This window comes from Primulina huaijiensis, chromosome 15, assembly GCF_012295235.1.
Source record: "Primulina huaijiensis isolate GDHJ02 chromosome 15, ASM1229523v2, whole genome shotgun sequence".
NCBI lineage: Eukaryota > Viridiplantae > Streptophyta > Magnoliopsida > Lamiales > Gesneriaceae > Primulina > Primulina huaijiensis.
In genome coordinates, this window is record NC_133320.1 from 24,749,731 (window position 1) to 24,771,259 (window position 21,529).

Sequence of the window (21,529 nt, forward strand, 5' to 3'; positions counted from 1 at the left end):
TTGGTTATGTACATTCTGATTCAACGCAAGTAATTGATGCTGTCATAGTAATAGACTCTACACTATGATATAAACAAATATATATATACACACAGACACAATACGTTAAGTTCTACGTAAGATATACGGGAAATTGGCCTTCAGTCACCAGCCGTCGTTTTTTTTGTTTTAAGTCCCTGGGTACTTTTTTAGTACCACATTTCCACATGAAGTGTACCACAAGTATGACATAGTACCACAATTTTGTGGATAGGGAGTGAACCTAAAGAAATGTTTTGATTGAAAATTTTTCACCAACTTCCCTAACATATATATGAATCTATACGTTATATGAGAAGTTTTTCTTTCAACATAGTATATATAAAACCAACTTCGTGTATGTCTTACCTAATTATCAACAACATTTTAGCTTTGATTGATTTGTTCTGATCGTTATTTAATTATATCTATCAATAATAAGACAATATATATTATAAAAATTTGAGCTAAAATATTATATGTTCTCGAAGGGGGGAAATTTTTTTAAAGAAAATTTGATCTGTCTAATTGATGTGATTAGCCGGGAGGATACACCCCCACCCCCACCCCAACCCCAACATTAGTGACCCCCCGTCATTTTCTCTTTAGAAAATTCTCATTTTTCCTCTTTGACGGCGCGGCGGGATTGGAAGGCAATAAGATTAGGGACAAGTAGGGGTGTGTGTTCTATCGGTTCGGTCGATCCAATAACCGAACCGAACCGAACCGAATTTTATTTTGATAACCGAATCGACCGAATTAGTTTTAATAACCGATCACAAATTAATCGAATTAAAATCGGTTAATTCGATCACCAAAATCACCGACCGAATTAATCAGCGACCGAATTAATCGATTTTTTTTAAAAAAATAAAATTAAATATAAAAACATTAAAAATATTATAAATTATATAATAAATCTATTTTTTTAAAAAAATTAATTTATTATTCGGTTAACCGATTTTTTTTTACGAAAACCGAAACCGAACCGAATTAACCGATTTTTTAAACTTTCAAAACCGAATTTCCGAATTTGCTCGATTCGGTCGATTATTTCGATTTAACCGAGATCTTGCTCAATACAAGTTAATCAAGTCGAGGGATGAACCTGTGTAGTAACCTATATATACCATCAATTAGCATTTAATTGACATGAATGTCCTGTAATTAAAATTACATACAGAATATTCAAATAAGACTGCCAACTGTCTTCGCAGACAGAATATTCAATAAGACTGCCAACTAGAACTTCAACTATTGCCCAAAGGACACGGTGCAGTTAAAATTATTTGTTTATAATTGACCTCAATCTAATAGGCTAATTTTTCTTGGCCCTACGAAGTTGACATAAATAGGAACGGGACCCACCTCACTTGCATAGCCAAAAATAAATGAGTCATTGGATTGACACTCGAGATAATAAACTCGAGAAGCATTTTATTTTTAATTTTTGGGATCAAGGGAGAAGAGGACAGGATTCAAACTCGAGTTCCCGTCTAATAGGCGGACAGGTGAGAAAAGAATTATCTTTTTTTCTTTTAAAGAAAAATTAAAGATTCGTTTACTAATAAAAATCAATAAATTCTTATTCCGCAGCCAATTCCCAACAATTTCATAGCCAAAGCTTTCAGCAAATCAAATTTCAACGTAAATTGGTTTCATTTAATTTGAAAATATGAACTGAAAATTCAATAATTATCAATTCGTGGAATAAACGTATTCAAAGAAAGAATGTTGCTTCAAACTTTTCCTCCCGTAAGGTATTGGACCTATTATGTCTAACACTTAATCGAGTAACACTACAAAAAAAAAACGGAGTTAGCGACGGTTTGGAAAACCGTAACAGGAGGCCGCGTCGCTATTTTGCAGCGACGGTTTCTCAACAAGCCCGTCGCTATTTAGCGACGGGTTAAATACAAAAAGTCGCTAATATTAAGCGACGATTTTACATAACCGTCGCTGAATGAAAGCGACGGTTTCTAAAAAACCGTCGCTATATTAAGCGACGGTTTTCGAAATACCGTCGCTATATAGAGTGACGGTTTTTCAAAGAACCGTAGCTTAATTAAGCTACGGTTTTCAGTAAAAAAAATTAAAAGTCATCAAAAACTACGCAAAATTTCATAAATACGATAGACAACAAATATTAAAATTAAATATTAAATTTTCGATAAAAAAAACTTTAAAAATCTCACTTGCGCGAAGATATGCAGAACCACGTAACGCTAAAAGATTACACCGACGAACAAATCTACGAAATTAATACAAAAAAATGTTAGTACAAAGTAAAAAAACGAAAATGCGAAAAAATTGATAGAGTTCCGCTAAAAAGTAAAAAATCAAAAAAGGCGAAAATCGCTGTAACTTGTTCGCGAACTTCGATATATAAAGAATTATAGCGACGGTAGTCGAAAAACTCGTCGCCATTAGCGACAGTTTTTGACAAACCGTCGCCGATTTACGCCCAACTGTCGACAAAAACCGTCGCCTATTGCGACGGATTAAATAAATCGTCGCAAAATAATGCGACGGGTAATATACCCGTCGCACAATAATGATACTATCCTTGTCATAGATTGCAGAGCTTTTTGCCAGTTTTCAGGACAGCATCTTACGCGTAGCTCCGACAATTTCTTTTTTTTTATTCAAGTATATAAAGAATTGTGTCTTTGAAGGAGTCTTACTTGCATATTCATAGAATTGCATCCACCAAGGCGTCCAATAATGTGCCACGAAGGATTTGCCTGAATAAAATTTAGATGGACTGTATATATCATTGAGCTTTTGGGACAAAATAAACGGAACATAAGCTGCAGAGTCACTTACATCACGGATAAGAGAAATGTCTTCATCCAAAGGGGTGTTGTAGAACTCCAACCATATATATGAATTTGAGAAACCAAACCTGGCCTTAAGAACAAATAAGTCATTAGAACATTCACTTTTATGAGATTTCTTGAAAGTCTTAAACATCAAACCCAAGAATTGGCAAAAATAGTTTGCGTAAATCTGCAAAAGCGAAGCAGAACAACAAAAACAATTGGAAAATCATCATGGTCATTTATTAGATCGACGTTCAGAGGCAACTTCCACAAGAAATGCTGGCGGAAGCATCTTAATACGGAATCCATCGATGTTCAAGATTTTATAAATATGAGCGCTTTTCATCCCTTTTTGCTTAATATTCACTGGGGAAATTTTAGACACATAGTTGGTCATATGCAAAATTATGATACTGATTTACAATAAATTTGACCTCCAACCTCGTTGTCGTTGACACTAAGTATTCATGATGACTGTGTGAGAGTCTTGTGCTGCAGGAATTGTTACATCATGCACTCCACATAGCACAATACCTTTTGCAATCGAATTTCCCCCTATATCATAATGCTCTCCAGGGACAACTAGTTGCAGCATTCAATCTCCATATATTCTGAAATGTCCGATTTAATCTAATTTTTCTAACAGCAAGAACACAACTTTCTCGGTCTTATCAACAATGTCAAAAGTGAACATCAACTTGTTAAATTTCACTTGCATGGGATTAGCAGAACCAGTTTTTGAATGCAATATTTTGTTCTTCTTCCTTCTCAATCTCTCCTCCAACTGCCAGGTTAGACAAACAGTTCAGGAAATCCCACTGTTGTCATAACCATTCAAAAACATTCGCGGAAATAAACAAAAGAAACGAGGAAAACACAAACCAATTTGATTGGGACAAAGTAGAAGCTTACTTTAGAGCTCGCTTTTTCCAGGTTATCGAGATAAGAGCGAATAATATCAGCAAACTCAAGGTCTTTATCATAATCCTTTCCTTTGTCTTCTCTACCACTAAATCCTCCTGTACTCCATGCAAACTCATCCTTATCCTCATCATCTTGATCACCACCAAAACGATCCATTTCAATCTGCGTCTGCAAATTCTTGGCCCTTAATCTGTTGACATATGAGCACACTCTGGAAGCACAGTGGTTATGAATCGGATGACTAGAAGCAAGGAGCTTTCTCCAGAAAATTGAAGGAGATAATGTCTGTAGAGGAGGTAAGCAGGACTGGAGGATAAACATGAGTTCATGAAAGCAAGTTTGGAACGACAGACTGAACGGAAATGCACCTGCAAGTAGAGAAAGTACGTAAAACAGAAGCTTGAGTCTGTTTCACCTCCATTCCATTTATTCGAGAAAGGGAAAAAATTAAGAGTCGCAGGTGGAGGCAGAGAAAGGGGAGGGGAGGAAGAGCCGCCAGTGGGGTTCACCGTAAAGATGCACTTTCAGAAAACAAAGTAGCACATGTTCAGATGAAGTTCTGACCATATAGCAGAGAAAAAAGAATATCTTCCCAAAAAATTCTTTCATTTCTTCCAGAAGCAGACGATTGCTTCTCACATACCGTAGGACTATGAATATCCAGAAAGACATTTCGCGGATCGGTTTTATTCCATCAGTTTCCAACAAAATTTGAAATGTCCGAGGAAGACCATAAAAATGTTTAAAAATTCAGTTTTACTTTTACAAAATTTTTAATTAATAAAATAATAACTCTTATTTTTTAAACTAATATCTCCCAGTAAATAAAAAACTAAAAAATTATGAAACAATTATACATAATATAATATCTATTTCAGAGATATTTTTTTTTCATCTTTATTATTTTAAATAGTTCATTAAATATTAAACTTTAGATAAAAAGTTTTACGTTGTAATTAAATTTTATAATTCTTTCAAAGCGTTTATATATTTACTAGTAATTATAATTAAAATTGAATCTGTAAAGTATTTAAACTTTTGGTATATTGAAAAAAAAATTCTAAAATTTTATAACTATCTCGCATATTTTTTTCAAAAGGTAAATTATATTGTAAAATTAATTAAATATTTCTCAAGTATCCAAATTAAACACTTCCACACCCATTAAGTAAGTAGGTAAAAATTATAATTTTTAAGTTCTTCAAAACAAATTGTTATTTTTTTTGGAGAATACGAGGATAAAACCTTTTCCATTACCCCAACCAACTGGCGATGTCAGTGGTTCGTTTGAGATTAAATACACTGTTCTATTTTATCTTTCTTTGGAAGCTACTGTTTCAAGTTGGTATTGGTAAACTCAAATTTCTTTTTTGTTTCTTAGATATTGTATGTTGTTGACTGTGGATTACGTCTCTTGTTTAGATAATCTAGCAAAACTTTTTATGCTAAATAAGTATACTTGTGATGAACACGATGTAATCATTTATTCATTTTTTACTCGTTTCATTGTTGAGCAAAATTGGCACTGTGATCGTCACATCTGGATTCTAAACTGTAAATGTATACGCACCTGCGTTTAATACTTTTTTTTTTTGTTAATCACATATCATCTTGACCTCTGACATTCACATGCATATGAACTCGTCCTTTGTGATTGAGGTCTTGCATTGATACCGCTTTATTGAATTTAATGTTGTTTGTTCTGTGTGCTCGCAATGTCGAAAGATGGCCATTTACTATTGTGCTCGGAACTACAACAGTGGTCTGTAATTCTTAGTTTTCGCCTTTTTGGGCATCCGTGGTTTGATGATCCAATGTCTCTTGGTGGTTTAGATCTTTCGTGTAAGTAATTTCTATTTTCTTTTTAGCATTGCAATAATCTTGAGGTAGGATACGATCCCCTCAAACTTGAGTCCTTTAACAGCCCAATCAGCATTGCAAAGGATTATACCTTTTCCTTGTACAAATTAAGCAGTATACGGTAGTAATTCTAATGCCTCAGACATCTCGATTTAAGTGGATAAAATCATTCATCCGTTGTGTCCCGACTAATTATTGGGTTCAGTGCTGTTATTATACGGATCATTTTTCTTCCCCCTCGAAAACAGTTATTATACCACTCTTCAATCCAACTGGTTCAGTATATATATTTTTTTTACTGTAATCAAATAAAATCTTTAGCAGGACTCATTTTCTCAAATCTGATACTGATTTTTAATTCCACGGCGTAGAAATTATTAATTTATTGGATTAGTTAAAAATTGGAGTAGTTTGAAAATGCGATTCATCAGATGTTTGGATTCGTTCATTCAATCCATTTTCTCTTGATATCATAATCCCTTTCTAGAAGATAGTCGACAAGTGAAAAATTGGACAAACGTAAGACATCACGTCAGCCTTATTTTTCAAATAAAATAATAATCAGTTTCCATGCAATTTTGTTTTGTTTAGAAAATCATCCAAAGTATTTAATTTTTTTTGTAAAATTTTTGGGCCCATGGTTGGTCAAAGTCAATCTTTTAATCTAACAATAAAATAACGGTCTTCGGTCAATAAAGGCAACCTGGTTTCTACTTACAATCCACTTTTTTTAATGTTTAACGTTTCGTGTGTTGTTTTGTGAATATCGTTGGACTGCTAATTAATTCCACCATAAAAATATATTTCTTATTAAATGTTTTTTTTGAAAATTTACTCATAATTTACTCAAACATGCCTACAAGTTCTGTTTTAGAACTATAATATCCAAGTAAGAAAATGACTCAAAATCAATGCAAATTTATGTTTGTTTCACTCTAAATATAAAAATAATTATACGGCATCTTAAATATCAGTTATCTTTGAACAGTTGTTTTTGTCAAATATAATTTTGCCTTTCTTTTGATTAATGTGGTTCATATTAATTATTAATTGAAATGTCAAAAAAAGGGGGAAACAAAATTCATCTATAAATTAAAATCCGGAAAGAAAGTTGAAGACTTCACGTAAATCACTTTGTAATGCTCCCCTAGACTTTCAGAGAGTACTGAATACTACTATTTTTTTTTATTTTTTTTTTAAAAAAAGACAAATTTTTTAATTGGAATTTTAAAAAATATATTGTTTAAAGTGCTTTTGTAAATAAAAAAGATAGTTTTGTATTTAAATTTAATAATTAATAATTAAAATGTTTACAAATTATAAACATTAAAATATATATTTTGTGTCAATGACTTGTAATTTATACGATTGAAAATCTTAATTTTGAGACGATGTTCATAGTTAGACACCAATTATATAACAAACTCATCTGAGCTCAAAAATAAAAATGAAATTGGATTTCTTTGAATTCCTTAATTTTTTAAATCAAATCAGTAAAATATGAATAAAACTTTCTAGAATAAAAATGGATCTTATGTAATTTATCCAAATCTAAACTGTAATGACAAGGAAGTTTGAACTTTCAAACAAGGTTTTCCAAGTCAAACAGTGATATCCTTTAATTTCTTCCGACTTCATTCCCGCAATGTTACATCTTCATCTTCTCCCTCTGAAAACTCTTCAACTACACATGCACTGTAAATTCACCTCAAAAAATGACCAAAACAACCCTATCACCTTCCCATATCCACCTCCTCCCTACTCTCATCTTCCTCCTCTTCGCTCTACCCTTCGATGGAAACGCGCAAAATTCTGATCCCAATCAAGAACTTAACACATTGCTTCAACTGAAACAAAACTGGTCCAATCCCCCTTCCCTTAGTCACTGGACACCTTCATCGGACCACTGCACCTGGTCTGAAATCACTTGCACCAATGGCTCCGTCACAAAACTAGAGATCAAGAATCGAACTATCGTCGGGACAATCCCTGCATTCATATGCGACCTTAGTAGCCTCACGTATCTTAATCTTCTACTCAACTCTTTCTCTGGCTATTTCCCTGATGCTCTTTACAGTTGTTCCAATCTTCAGTATTTAGACCTCTCTAATAACTCATTCTTTGGAGCAATACCTGATGATATTAACCGGCTCTCGCCTCGGCTTCAGTACTTAGACTTAGGATACAACCATTTCAGTGGCGATATCCCTTCAGCCATTGGGAGCCTCACAAGTCTTACAACTCTTCATCTCTATGGAAACTTGTTTAATGGTTCTTTGCCACAAGATATTGGCGACCTGTCGAATCTTGAAGAGCTTGACTTGAGTCTTAATGGGTTTTTACCACAAAGAATCCCGTCAAGTTTCACTCAGTTAAAGAAACTGAAGAATTTCTGGATGACCGGAGCAAACTTGATCGGAGAAATCCCTCAAAGTATTGGGAACATGTCAGCTCTGGAGTTTCTTGACTTGTCTGTTAATGGCTTGAATGGTAGCATACCAGATGATCTCTTTCTCCTCGACAACTTAACAAATTTGTTTCTTTTCAAAAATGGATTGTCTGGTTCCATTCCTCGGAGGATTGAATGTTTGAACATGCAGGTTCTTGATCTTTCAAGCAATAAATTGACAGGGACAATTCCGGATGATTTTGGAAAGTTAAATAACCTTACTGGTTTGGCTTTGTTTTACAATCAATTATCTGGTGAAATACCCCCGAGTATTGGTAGATTGCCCAAGCTTATGGATTTCAAGCTGTTCAGCAATAATCTATCAGGCGAATTGCCTCCAGATTTTGGCCGATACTCGATGCTTAGAAAATTTGAAGTATTTGAAAACCACTTTGTCGGTAAATTGCCCGAATATCTGTGTGCTAAGAAGGTACTTTTAGGGGTGTCTGCCTATAATAATAACTTGTCCGGTGAATTGCCTCAGTCTCTGGGTGATTGCAACAGTTTGAAAGCTGTTGGCGTTCATGAAAACAGTCTTTCTGGTGAAATCCCAGATGGGTTATGGACATCATTAGATTTGTCACTGTTGACGCTAAATGACAACCATTTCACTGGTCAGCTCCCGACTAAAATCAGCCCTCAATTATCGTTGCTCGATCTGGAGAACAATCAGTTTTCCGGTCCAATTCCAGCTGAAATATCTTCATGGGAGAATTTGAGGGAGTTTAAAGCAAGTAACAACTTGTTGAGTGGTGTGATTCCTCAAGAATTGACTGGTCTTCAGTTTCTCGCGACGCTTTCGTTGGATGGAAATGAGCTTTCTGGCTATCTCCCATCAAATATGATCTCTTGGAAGTCTCTGACACTCCTGAATCTCAGCGGAAACCAGCTCTCTGGTGAAATCCCTGAATCACTTGGTTTTTTGCCACTATTATTGGACTTGGACTTGTCAAGAAACAAATTTTCGGGGAAAATCCCACCTGAAATTGGACGTTTGAAGTTAACTTCACTCAACCTCTCATCCAATCAGCTCTATGGGGAAATTCCAGACGAGTTTGAAAATGCAGCTTTTGACAGCAGTTTCTTGAACAATACCGGACTTTGCGCAAATAACCCTTCACTAGGTCTCAGCCAATGTAATAGTCAGACCAAAAAGTCGAAAACAATCTCATCTCATTTTGTTGCTGCATTCTCAAGTATAGCAGCACTTGCACTCCTCGTGGCTATCTTGTACGCTTTCTTTTTGTTCAGAAGTTATCAAAAGAGAAAGGATGTATCAGATTCGACTTGGAAACTCACCTCATTCCAGAGGTTAAGCTTCACAGAAAGAAACATATTATCTAGGTTGACAGATAACAATATAATTGGAAGTGGAGGGTCTGGGAAAGTCTATCGTGTTCCCATTAGTCAATCAGGTGAGTTTGTTGCGGTTAAGAAGATATGGGATAAAACGAAGTTGGATCAGAAACTCGAAAAAGAATTCTTAGCAGAAGTTAAGATACTTGGCTCTATTAAACACTCCAACATAGTGAAACTACTCTGCTGCATCTCGAGTGAGGAATCAAAACTTCTCGTTTATGAGTACATGGAAAATTGTAGCCTGGATAGATGGCTTCATGGAAAAAAGAGACGTTATTCTTCCTCAGATTCAGTTCATCATGTGGTATTGGACTGGCCTAAGAGGCTACATATTGCCATTGGAGCTGCTCAAGGCCTATTCTACATGCACCACGCGTGTTCACCGCCTATCATCCATCGAGATGTGAAATCAAGTAACATCTTACTAGATTCAGAATTCAATGCAAAGATTGCAGATTTTGGTCTAGCAAGAACGTTGATCAAGAACTCTGAGCCGAACACCATGTCAGCTGTAGCTGGCTCCATTGGATATATCGCTCCAGGTACTCGTTTTCTTCCGCTTTCTCGGAAAAAAATTCATTACAAAAGTTCCTTTTAAAAATCACCTGTTCACAAAACATTTCAGAGTACCCTCAAACTAGAAGAGTGAATGAAAAGATCGACGTATTCAGCTTTGGAGTCATCCTACTTGAACTGGTATCAGGGAGGGAAGCTCACAATGGAGATGAGACCACGTCTCTAGTTGAATGGACTTGGCGGCAAATTCAAGAAGGTAAAAATTTAGCCGATGCAGTGGATGAGGATATAAAGGAGGCTCAGTACATGGATGAAATCATCTGTGTGCTTAAACTGGGGATTATCTGTACTGGTAGTGTTCCCTCGAACAGGCCAAATATGAGGGATGCTCTGCAAATATTGCTCCGGTGTAGCCAAAAGAGTCCACCCAGAGAGAAGAAAAACATAAATGAATATGATATTGCTCCACTTCTCCACAACAGAAAGCCAGAGAGGTCACTCGAGCACAATGACTCTTTGTTTGCATCGATAGTTTGAGGATCCAAGAACTCAGGAAAGTGGGCAAAACGATTTGATTGGCAACTCACAACTCATTGGATTTTAGACAGTTCTGACTCGAGAGAGGGCTCTACTTATTACAGTATTAGAGCTGTTAGAATTGTTGAAATGAATACATGGCATAGTGCTTTCAACCTTAGCTTCCCTATTTCGTTCTCCTGTAGTAGTGCATTAGTAGATCACAGCTCATAGCAATGAAATTATAGGGTGTTTGTATGTACATGCTCGCAAGACTTGTAGACTTCTAAAATTATTTTTATTTCAATAATATATGGGAACTTATCTAGCAACATACGGATTATACCGATGTGGTTATGGTAGCTACAACGATGGATGTTTATATGTAAACAAATTGGTTGGTTCAGAAGAAATAGTTTTGCTTGATGTCTGACATCTCGTGCTTGATTCGTACACTAACCATATATGGGTATGATTTATTCAACCCTGACTTTGAGACAAAAGTTAAAATATTTATTCAATAATTGTAAACGAGTCACATGTATTTTTCACATTACCTAATATATTATTACATAAAAAAAAATGACAGCACTCACTCCCCTTACAACAATTGGATAGGCTCTTGGATTAAAAAATGATATGATAGCCCTTATAATCATTCAATCAACTTTGACCCAAAGGCAAGGTCGAACTAACCACACGAGTGTCAGCCAAAAGACATGAATGATATATAACAAATATTTTTTTTCCGAAACATATACGGTTGATTCTCCCCAAAAGACAAAGCAACCAAAACCCCAAACTTTCACCACAGTAAGATGCAAGTACATTAAACTAGAGAAACATATACAAATCTTGGAAACCGTCATTTTTTATAAAGACAACGTGAACAATAAACAATTCAGTACTAAGATTTTAAAACTGCCATCCAAGTGATCTATAAATCTGAAATCTGAAAAAATGATACAACCTCTGAATCCAATCTCCTATCAAACAAGGACAACTGAGTATACAACATGAGCACCGAGTATCTTACTTTAGGACATCTCGATATCTATCTCCTTTCATTTCTCAAGTAGTCCATCCTAATTCCCCACAGCTGCTCCCCGACTATTTTCATATCCGGACGATCAGCTCGTGTGGGCGCTGCACAATCAATGGCCAAGCTGAACATTTTCGCCAGTATTTCATCATCTACAGTTTCGTTCATCAAAGGGTCTAACAAATCCGTAAATTTTCCTTCGTTGTATTTCTTGAAAGCCTGCATAACATTCATTCCAAGTAATGAGTTCAGCAAACAAGATCCAAGTTGTTCAGGTTAAAAACCATGAATTTTTTTTGCAATTAATAAATAAATTTAACAGGCAAACAATTTTGAATTTCTTAAAAAGTTTGACTTCAAGATCTTATTTTATTAAAGCAAATTAAAGAAGCGAGTCAGATTTATTCCACTTCGGTTAGTTTCAGACGTTCTTAAGCATAGGAGATATTGTAAGAAAATAGACCACATTGTTGGGAAGTTTACACTTTAAATATTTATGGCGTCCAAAAGGGCAAAATCAAGAAAATTGTGTTTTGCACAATGATTAAGGCAAAAAACCTAGTCAGGTACAGAGAGAAGCTTACCCATCTAATCGTCACCCTCTCCTCAGGTGGTCTCTTCAAGTCCACAGGTCGACGACCAGTTAAAGTTTCTAATAACAATATCCCAAATGAGTAAACATCGCTTTTGGTTGTGAGTTGATTTGTTCTCATATACTCAGGATCAAGGTAACCAACAGTTCCTTTTACTTTGGTTGATACGTGCGATTTGTCCGAGTCTTCTCCCAGCTTGGCAAATCCAAAATCTGCAACCTTGGCTCTCACACTCTCAGTCAACAGAATATTTGAGGACTTGACATCTCTGTGGATAATTTGCTTCTCTACATTAAAGTAATCAATAATTAACCAGATAATACATTTCATTTTCTTTTTCAAATATATAAGGAGGTTCCGAAACAAACACACCATGTAGAAATGGTTGTTACCAGAATACAAATGGAGATATGTCAGGCCGTGAGCAACATCAATCAAAATTTCAAGCCGCTGATTAAAATCCAATATCTTCCCTCCTTTAAGACCTACCAAGTAAATATTAGCACAAAAACTGAATTATATTTATGTAACTACAAAAGGAATATTGGCGACATTGTAGGATCTAAAAAGCTTTACCATCAAGATGTTCTCTAAGGGTACCATTCGGCACATATTCTGTGATAATCAATCGTTCATTCCCTTTTTCAACATAGCCAAGTAGCTTGACTAGATTTCGGTGATCAATTTTTGCCAAAAGCTCAATTTCACTCCTAAACTCACTCTGCAGAGCTTCAACCTGTTGCATCATTTGTTTCAAGCCAAAAAGAAAAAAGATATCAGATGGAGGATCATAGCTAAGACATATTTTATTGGCAATTTTTTTATATATCCAGTTATTCATCACTAGACATACATGAGGGGGTCAAAAATTACTTTGAACATCATCCATACGAAAGTTGATAAATATCAACTATAAACAGATAGCATTTGAAATAATAGCAAAGGGTTGTCCAGCCCCAGGTGAAATAAGTCGTGTCCAAATAAATACAGCTAATCATCTATACGTGTAGGGAATGGGGATGGAATTCTGGACCAATAAATTGACATAGAAAGAAATCAGTAAATTTCCATAACAGACTCCTCTTCACCACCCACATTGATAACATGCCTTTCAGCAATTACTGTTATGATTATTTACTGTAGCAAAAACACGATTCAAGCAGATGGCTCAAAATTAGGTTAATATAGAGATAAGTAAATCTGTACCTTTCTTGCTCGTTTGATGGCAACAACCTGGCCATTTGGTAGCTCAGCCTTGTAGACCGTTCCAAAACCTCCTTCACCTATCCTCAAAGTTCGTGAGAAATTATTTGTTGCCCTGGCAACTTGGCTCATATTTAGATGGACAGATCCAAGCCTATTAAGTTTTGGCGACATGGAAAATCTTGAAGGACTGGGCGGCACTCTCAATGGACTGGGCGGTACTCTCAGTGGACTTCCTGGAAACTTTTCAAACATGGGATTCCTTTCTAAAGACGAAACTGAATCAACTGCAGGGATAGAGAAAACCATGAAACGTATGGAGAAATTATTATTTCACCAAAAGTGCTGTGCATCTGAGTACATGCACAAACACACAGACAAACGAGATTTTATGAGCGGCTTATATATGTGAAATGCCAAATGGACAACTAGTTGATCGTGTGCAGGCAGCTCCAAAAAATTTCCAAACGAGTAAAAAGGACTTCCAAGACTAAAAATGATTGTCCAATCCAAAGTTGACCAATTTAACTGTCATTAAACTGGATTTATGAAGGCAAGAAGATTCAATTTACAACAAAGCAATGTAAAGACTGGATAATTAACTGATTCTACTCACTTGAATTAGGCTCCTCTGAGAGCACGGTGTGTCCGGTTTCCCTTTTCCTTGCTTGAAAGCATGGGCAAACTAAGGCACAACTTAAAACAAAGAAAACAGGCAATGCCATGGCTAGCATTTTGGGATTCAATAGAGAAATTTCAGTGTGATTATCTTTACCATGCTGAGATGTTTTATTGTCATCATGTCCACCACTTTCTTCTCTAACCACAGTTTTTAAAAATTTTCTTCCCACGTGTGAATTCAACTTTTCTGCAATACAATAGACATAAGACCGGCTTTACAACAGTGATAGTTTTATAAAATCTAATAAATGAGATTATGAACGGTAAATAAAATTCACCAATGAAAAAAAATAAGTGAAAATCGTAAGATGGTGCATACCTACTGCAAAATCCAACTCACAATACTGTTTTACAATATCTCTTGTAAAGAAGCAATGTCTCGTATAATCGTCTTCCAGAGCATCACAGAATACATATCTGTCCACCGATTTCCCATCTACAAAAAACAATTCATGGCCAAAATCACCTGAGTGTCTAACATGGAATTTTCCACATGCCTTCCGCTGCTTTGAAAACTCCGAAGCAGATATTATGGGAGATTTTACCAGCACAAGTAGACTTAAAAAAATTAATGCAATTTTCAGCGAAGAGTTGCATAAAGATTCCATATTGAGTTGCATAAAGATTCCATATTTCAAACCCAACGATAGCAGAGGCATCCTCGGCTATGAATCTCCAAAAGTAAGCAGGACATTAGACAAGATACAGTTGGGCAATCCAAAGATATGCAGCGGTCGGATTGCATATGCTTTACCCTATATACAGTAATCAAGCCAGCCAGATTCAGGAACAATCTCAAAATGTAACTGTCAATTCAACTTCAAAATCTCCACAAACTAATCCCAGAATGATGAAGCAAAAGATGAAATCGCCACCTCAAATTTCCAAATCACTTCCAATTTTCTTACATTATAGTTGAAGCAAAAGTGTGATAGCTCAAGACGGGAATTAAAATCTTCTCCCTTGACTTCAAGTTTCCCTTCAAACAAACAAACTAAAAAGGATGTCAGGGGTCAAGCAGCTGCGACAAAAGGAAACATTTGAACCTCAGAAACCGAAAAACATCAATTCACAATAAACTTCAGGATACTCATGGAAAAGCCAGACCAAAACAGAAATTATCTCGATCAGACTTTTAATTCATTATCCAGGAACTATGAAGATCCTGCCACACGCCTTGACTGACCAATACCATTCTAAAGGCCAACCCCGAAATCACACCACGCCCTCTAAACTTCAGATATCATGAGACTCGCAAATTAATTTTAATCCCCTCAAAAGAAAAAAAAACTAGCACAAACCCACCAAAGGCTAATAAACATATACTAGAACCCAACGAAGACAACTTCCAGATACGCTCTTATCTTAATTACAAATATATACCCAAGAATAAATACCAACATATATCTATCAGGGAAATTTAGACAGGTCATCAATCAAACCTGAGTAAAGGTGGCTGCTGATAGCTGGACAAGAGAAAAGAAAAACACACATGTATGTGTGTTTTCTTGGCTGTGGAACGTGTATTTCAGTGTGTATTTTCAATGGTCGCAGTGACAATATCGAAGAAGAATAAGGAAAGTTCTAAGAGACCGGCTTCAGATTGAAGAATCTTGCAAAATTTGTGGGCTCCGTTGTGGGAGAGTGTGGACACATTTGGTTTCGCTTTCATTTTTACCTTCTTGGGTTGGTTCTATATATAACACGCCAGCGGTTACTGGGGTCCACCGTAATAGACCATATAAATTATTTCCTTACATATATGACATAAATATAAAACACTTTCTATGAATAGAAATCCATCCTTCTGTTCTGAAAGGAATAAAAATTCGTTCTTTTTTCTTTGAAAGGAATAAAAATTCGTTCTATAATTTTAATAAAAATTAGCAGGCGAAATTTATTTCAAATGATTTGCGATCCTTGATCGTATCCATGTCCAAAGAAATTCCTTTTTAAGGTTTCAGGCCATTGCAGTGGGGAGTCCCAAGTTGGCGGCTACTTTCATCACGCCAATGAATACGCTGAAGCCTTGGAAAGTGCAACCCCTCTCCAACATGGGAACCCGTTTTCCATCCCAGCGGCTTACAAATGACGCTATCTCCACCAAATTCTGCCGTTCTGCAACGGTTCGGATATTATCTCAAATCTCACCTCAATCGGTTCCTACAGTTACTATTCCCTACACAGAACTAAGGTGTTTTTTTTCCTTCGAATTTCACGTTTCAAGATTGTTTTTTGGGTGATTATCGGTGCCCTGATGATGTTTGTTTGTTTTTTTTTTTTTGGTTTTATCATGATTATAGGATCAGAGTGCAGATTTATCAGGGAAAATAGAGCAGGGATTTGGGTCTAATGGCATGGGTATTCCATCTATCTTAGAGGTATGGAATGAATGCATCCTTACCAACCCTCTACCTTTGCGGTGGTTTTGAGAGATTATCATCGTTTCACAAGTTCTGTACACTGTCTTGAGATCAGACTTGTTTTTATGGATAATTTGGGGTAATGAGTTTTCTTAATACATCTATGTTCCGTTTCTCTGTAGGTTCCAGGGTATACTTCACTGCGCCGAAATCTTGTACAACTTGCACCTGGGTATGAACTTATTGAGTTACTTGTACACTGTCCGTCTGCAGGAATTGGCAAAGACTAGATAAACTTAAATTTTGCAACTTTTTGTGCACTTGGGGCATGAAGAAAATTTTGCTTCTTAATTTTCTTGAATATATTGTTTTCCTAAACAGACTAGCAAACCTTCCGGATACAAAAAAATTAGAAGTCCCTTATAACAGGTATAGCCAATCATTTCTTGATTAATCTTCCTATCACACCTTTTACTGGTTGTTATTCCTTTTTTTACATTGCTTAATTTCAGTCCTCACTGCTGTATAAGTTGGATTTCCTATATGGTGCAATTCATTGCGACTCCAACTGCCAATAAAATATTGATTAACCTAAAGTTTGTTGAGTTCATGTAGGTACAACATCGGATGGAGTCATGACAAGGAGCAGCTTGAATCTGGAAAACCCGGTAATATATTGATCCTTTATCAGTAGATTAAAGGAACTAAGCGTTCCTTTGTAAGCATACCTTATGGATGCATGTGGTGTTCCTGGTGTATATGTGAGAAAATAGTTGGATGTATGAACTTCAGCAAGTTTAGCATGAACTTATAATGAAAGATTTCAGCTGAGAATATTTCACAATCAATATGATTAATTTCTATCTATGTTACTTTTAATTGTTCATTCTTTACCCTGAGGAACTTCGTTTGCTGCAGATATGATGAAAAAAGGATCCTACTATGCTAATCCAATATTTGATGTACCTACAACTGAACTATCACATGTCGGACGGTATTGGTAGAAGCTACCCCCTTTCATGAGTAATAATAATAATAAGCATCATTTCTAAGTTTATTTGGTAATTGATAGCTTAACTGATTGAGATTTATTTTTTTATACCCACTTCTCTTTCTCAGGTTTTTTTATGAATTTTATGTTCGTCTTTTTCTTATTTACTTGTTCCTGAACCACCAGAAGTATAAAATCATAGTGTGTCCATTTTTATTTGATGGGCTATAATGCGTCATTTGTACATACCATGATTTTGTAATTTTATTATTGAATGAGTAATGGAAATAATCAAATAAACTATTAGCACATTTATTTGTCAATTAAATACGGCCATATGAAAGTAAAGCATGGTTGAGAGTCTACTACCAAAAATCATCTTTTCAAATTTGTTCAGTACACATTCAATGAAAAGGCTATTTTATTATGAGGAATATGTTTGTTGATTATTCTTATCTGCTGAATAGTTCTCTGAAACTTACTATTCTGGGAGGAGCAGTATGTCATCTAGTTCCTGTGCTTCACTTTTCATTTCTTGGATTTGTGTGCATTATAATATCGAACCAGCTTTCCTATCCATTTAATGGGAGTCTTCTTTTTGTAGGGATCCCTCGTACTGTGGGCCAAATATATGGCCTCGTGATGCTATGCCAGAACTTGAATTACGTGTGAGTGCTAGCTGGTTTTTACAAGTCTCAGCCGTGTTAATTGATTTTCTATTACAGTCAACCCACCTATATTTATTGGATTTCTCTCCTTAACCCCTTAATTATTACCGATTTTCAGAATATCGTTGGTGGAGGTTAGCTTTGGTAGTTTATCTAAAAACTAAATATGTCGGGCTGTATGATAATAGTCTATTAAGCAAATTCCAATAATTTGTTTTATGATGGAGCTAAATTTTGGATTTCTAATGGTCACGGCACACACCATATTTTGATAATAACCCGTAAGTTTTTGTGCATCGATACTTTTTTAATTGTTTTGCTGTCCTAATTTCTTATTATAAGCTTATTTTACTTCAATTGACTCGTCCTCTCAATTTTTTCATGGAATTCCTTGAATGTGTGAACTTTTAGTTTGTATTTTGCTATGAGATAGCTCTTAGGTTCTTCCTTTCTTTATACCTTTCTCAGTACAATCCCTTCACTCTTACTTTGGGCTATACCACTTCTTATATATATATACACACACACACACTCACGTAGAGTTTAAAGCTCTTTGAAAGTTGATTCTGGATGTCGGATTCCTGTTGGCATATCATTGTGATCGGTATGGTAAGAAATTTGTGGAACTTTATTTTTCTTCTATTAATCTAAAATGAACTTCAATTGCCAACAAAATATTTTTGAGCCATTTTTCATGCTTTTTGTTGGTTTAATTTTTAACCGTTGGTATGTTACATTTTCAAATTACTGATTTATTTGAAGGTCATCATGCTGTGATTAACAACAGATCCACAACTTTGAAAAATCTAGCGTTGTTCTGCATCTCAAGTCTCGTTTGTAATATCAGGACTCATCCTGCTGGGAATTTAAAACGGAATAAACATGCATGAATAATATAAGCTCTGAATTTTCAAGTGTGTGCTTTGTGGCTGATTTGGTTGGGCATTTACTTTTCAGAACTCGGAAGGCACTAGGTTGCACCTTGTGTTTGCTGTTTCACTATTGAATTATCTCATCTAATGAGTTGGTTCTTGAATTGTACTTGTGCAGCATCAAATGGTTTCAAAGGGCATGAGAATGAAGGTCTACTTCTTCGATCCTTTTTTCAAAAAGCGGTAACAGATTTAAAGCTGACTGCTACTTCTTCTCAATTAATTCATCTTCGTAAATCTCTCTATGGTGAGAGGAATGGAAGTGATTGATACAGGAGTTGCTCTAAGTGTTCCGGTCTCCACCTCTGGGACGAATTTTCAATGTGCTTTGAAAAAATCAAGAGCTTCGAGCCAATAAAGACTAAAAAGGTTGACTCAAGAATAAATTGGATTATTAGCTCCATTGCAAATTCGGATCATTAAGAAAAGCAGTTCATCATAGGCGATAGCAATCTACGAATCCTTTAATGGCTGGCTGTCCCAGCAAGGACAGCGAGAACGACCGCAGAGAACCAGGCTCGAGAGACCTATTATTCCAACCCCAAGAACCAGTGAAGGCGACGTCTCACTAATACCAGTACGAATTGCGTTGATTCCACTGTTGTCTCCTTTATTAATCTCCTTCTCTTCAGAGGTACTTTGGATTCCTTTAAACTTTTACCAGCACCATTAGAGAGGTATGTTCTATTCTCGAAAATTTTTTGGCTACTTCTGAGTGAGTAAAAATGGTGCACTGTTGTTACATTTCTGGATCCCTCTCCTGTCACAAAATTGTGTCTCAGATTTCCCACCTAAAGCATTCCTAGACGATGTTGGGTATTGAGTTTTTTCTTTAAATAATTGCACAAATTGTTGGTGTTCCAGATAGATTAGGTCTAGAAGCCCAGCTTATAAGTATAGGGAGTTATTTTTTTTTTGTCATGCGTTTTGTCTTCAAACATTGTGCATGTGCCACCTGATATATTTTATGCTAAATTTTGATTCTTATATTGATCTAGCAATCTGATTAATTACATAGAAATGCAAACAAATGAATGGAATGGGGAATTGTTATGAAAGTGACAACACAACCTGGCACCTAAATCTTATGATACCTGTATTATAGACTACATGAATTTATGAATTTATCTCCATTGTAACAGGAAATACCCATTGTACAGCCCGATTCAGATTATTTCAACGTTTTACTATTTATTTTATTTGTTTGTTAGCACAAAAAAACTATTCAACTAGACTTCACAGAATAATATAAACCTATCTTTGATGTATTTTGGACTGTGTTGTGTATATATCACAGTTGATCCCTTTTTAGTTGTATTGGCGTTTCTGAGAGAGAGTCTTTGATCCTGTTTTCATGTTAGGGATGAAAAGCTTAGATTTCCCGGAAAGTGAATATTCATGAGGTGAGTCTTTTGGCTTACTTTTTTTTTATATCACCACTTGATAATCCATGTGTAATGCTGTATTTCTTGTTTCATAAGGTACTGAAAATCAATTCCAATCCTCCATTTCCCTAACTACATTTTGTTCTTGAAAACAGTCACCGTACATGCGCCTTCAATATTTGTGTAAAAATTTTGTATGAATATACAAATCTATGAGAATTTCTTGCAACGGTAGGAAGGCAAAAATGTTCAAAAAATTTGTTTCCAAGAAATAGCAGCATTTACGTTTCCGTTTTTATTCATAGTTTTTTCTGGTGTTTTTTTCTCACAGCTTATGGTGCCTGGTGTCTCTATTTCTTTTGGAGATCATACTGAAAAACTTCTGGACAAGTATTATGACCTCAAATAGGTAGTAGATGGTTCGTTTTGTATATCAATCACATCTCTCTTCTTTTTTTGTCAGTAGTTTCTGTGCTAGAATGTGAATATTCAAATTGGTTTAGCATTTTGAGATTATTTGATGGCATATAAATTCGAGCTTGGGCATTATAGATTACTGAGCTTAGGGTCATATATTCACTACTATTATTATTTTGGTTACAAATTTTAGTTAAATTACTATTTCAGAGTATGTTTCTCGAAACTTGGGTTTTTTTTTTAATGGTTCCGCTAAACTGCTGCAGTCTTGTTAAATTGTATCGTACCACTGTATATTTATAGCAGTTTGGAACTTTCTAAAAAATAAATAAATGAATAAAACCAACTAATGTACATTATCTTTCCCCCATTCCGCATGCAATTATTGTAAAGAATCTCAGAAAGTCTGTTTTTATTTTTTAGATGTATTTTCACATCGACCAAAACAAGAACAAGTTTTATTATTAATTTTTTTCCCAAAAATATTATTTACCCTTTTAGTGTACCTAGACTAGATATGATTATTACTTCCAAAGTATTCCTTTATTGAATTATATAATGTCCGTTATGAAAAATCAAATTTATTTCACCCTACAATTATTGGCATGATTTGATATTGTTTAAGCGATTATATTCTCCTGAAAATAAATTTGAACATGAATTTTATTTTCCAAAAGATTCTCCCAAACTATAAATTCTTGTTAATCACTTTCCAAAGAACAAAAAGAAATCTCGTAAATAAACATTGATGATACTTTCAGAAGAATATTTTCCTACCCTCAAGAGAACG

The 21,529-nt window shown here is 35.3% G+C and overlaps 4 protein-coding genes across 11 annotated transcripts; 2 read left to right on the forward strand and 2 right to left on the reverse strand.

The window, feature by feature from the left end:
- Positions 1–2,571: 2,571 nt before the first annotated feature.
- LOC140958381 (uncharacterized) lies at positions 2,572–4,480 on the reverse strand. Its single transcript, XM_073415809.1, has 5 exons — positions 4,274–4,480; positions 3,723–4,132; positions 3,539–3,624; positions 2,845–2,923; positions 2,572–2,762 (listed from the first exon to the last, which is right to left on the reverse strand). Exons 1-5 carry the CDS (start codon positions 4,434–4,436, stop codon positions 2,664–2,666), a joined length of 837 nt encoding a protein of 278 aa, XP_073271910.1. The 5' UTR covers positions 4,437–4,480; the 3' UTR covers positions 2,572–2,663.
- A 2,714-nt stretch (positions 4,481–7,194) lies between these two features.
- LOC140958370 (uncharacterized) lies at positions 7,195–10,838 on the forward strand. The gene is made up of 2 exons (XM_073415784.1): positions 7,195–9,974; positions 10,058–10,838. Exons 1-2 carry the CDS (start codon positions 7,340–7,342, stop codon positions 10,483–10,485), a joined length of 3,063 nt encoding a protein of 1,020 aa, XP_073271885.1. The 5' UTR covers positions 7,195–7,339; the 3' UTR covers positions 10,486–10,838.
- A 409-nt stretch (positions 10,839–11,247) lies between these two features.
- Positions 11,248–15,639, reverse strand: LOC140958376 (calmodulin-binding receptor-like cytoplasmic kinase 3). 7 transcript variants are annotated; one of them, XM_073415800.1, is made up of 9 exons: positions 15,426–15,637; positions 14,892–14,962; positions 14,303–14,738; positions 13,919–14,170; positions 13,306–13,589; positions 12,676–12,835; positions 12,492–12,584; positions 12,091–12,386; positions 11,248–11,725 (listed from the first exon to the last, which is right to left on the reverse strand). In XM_073415800.1, exons 3-9 carry the CDS (start codon positions 14,640–14,642, stop codon positions 11,519–11,521), a joined length of 1,632 nt encoding a protein of 543 aa, XP_073271901.1. In that variant the 5' UTR covers positions 14,643–14,738; positions 14,892–14,962; positions 15,426–15,637; the 3' UTR covers positions 11,248–11,518. The 7 variants fall into 7 exon arrangements, with proteins under 7 accessions (XP_073271901.1, XP_073271902.1, XP_073271904.1 ...); XM_073415801.1 differs by having other exon boundaries at positions 14,892–14,977; XM_073415803.1 differs by lacking the exon at positions 15,426–15,637 and having other exon boundaries at positions 14,303–14,419; positions 14,529–14,738; positions 14,892–15,366.
- A 125-nt stretch (positions 15,640–15,764) lies between these two features.
- On the forward strand, positions 15,765–20,948 carry LOC140958382 (uncharacterized). Of its 2 annotated transcripts, XM_073415810.1 has the most exons (9): positions 15,765–16,176; positions 16,285–16,364; positions 16,529–16,578; positions 16,728–16,775; positions 16,962–17,014; positions 17,265–17,346; positions 17,942–18,005; positions 19,056–19,120; positions 19,213–20,948. In XM_073415810.1, exons 1-9 carry the CDS (start codon positions 15,996–15,998, stop codon positions 19,358–19,360), a joined length of 771 nt encoding a protein of 256 aa, XP_073271911.1. In that variant the 5' UTR covers positions 15,765–15,995; the 3' UTR covers positions 19,361–20,948. The 2 variants fall into 2 exon arrangements, 1 of the variants encoding a protein (XP_073271911.1); XR_012171771.1 differs by lacking the exons at positions 17,265–17,346; positions 19,213–20,948 and having other exon boundaries at positions 16,004–16,177; positions 16,287–16,364; positions 16,529–16,775; positions 16,962–17,064.
- Positions 20,949–21,529: the final 581 nt, after the last annotated feature.

Bases quoted from the DNA above. Each gene is read 5' to 3' on its own strand.
- LOC140958381 (XM_073415809.1), bottom strand. From the start codon at position 4,436: ATGTCTTTCTGGATATTCATAGTCCTACGGTATGTGAGAAGCAATCGT. The intron at 3,625-3,722 runs GTTTGTGTTTTC...CTAACCTGGCAG, and splicing joins ACTTTGTCCCAATCAAATTG to TTGGAGGAGAGATTGAGAAG. The intron at 2,924-3,538 runs GTTGATGTTCAC...TCTTAAGGCCAG, and splicing joins ATGCAAGTGAAATTTAACAA to GTTTGGTTTCTCAAATTCAT.
- LOC140958382 (XM_073415810.1), top strand. From the start codon at position 15,996: ATGAATACGCTGAAGCCTTGGAAAGTGCAACCCCTCTCCAACATGGGA. The intron at 16,177-16,284 runs GGTGTTTTTTTT...TATCATGATTAT, and splicing joins TATTCCCTACACAGAACTAA to AGGATCAGAGTGCAGATTTA. The intron at 16,776-16,961 runs GTATAGCCAATC...GAGTTCATGTAG, and splicing joins TTAGAAGTCCCTTATAACAG to GTACAACATCGGATGGAGTC.
- LOC140958370 (XM_073415784.1), top strand. From the start codon at position 7,340: ATGACCAAAACAACCCTATCACCTTCCCATATCCACCTCCTCCCTACT. The intron at 9,975-10,057 runs GTACTCGTTTTC...AAAACATTTCAG, and splicing joins CATTGGATATATCGCTCCAG to AGTACCCTCAAACTAGAAGA.
- LOC140958376 (XM_073415800.1), bottom strand. From the start codon at position 14,642: ATGCCTCTGCTATCGTTGGGTTTGAAATATGGAATCTTTATGCAACTC. The intron at 14,171-14,302 runs GTATGCACCATC...ATTGTATTGCAG, and splicing joins TGAGTTGGATTTTGCAGTAG to AAAAGTTGAATTCACACGTG. The intron at 13,590-13,918 runs GTGAGTAGAATC...CTATCCCTGCAG, and splicing joins CTCAGAGGAGCCTAATTCAA to TTGATTCAGTTTCGTCTTTA.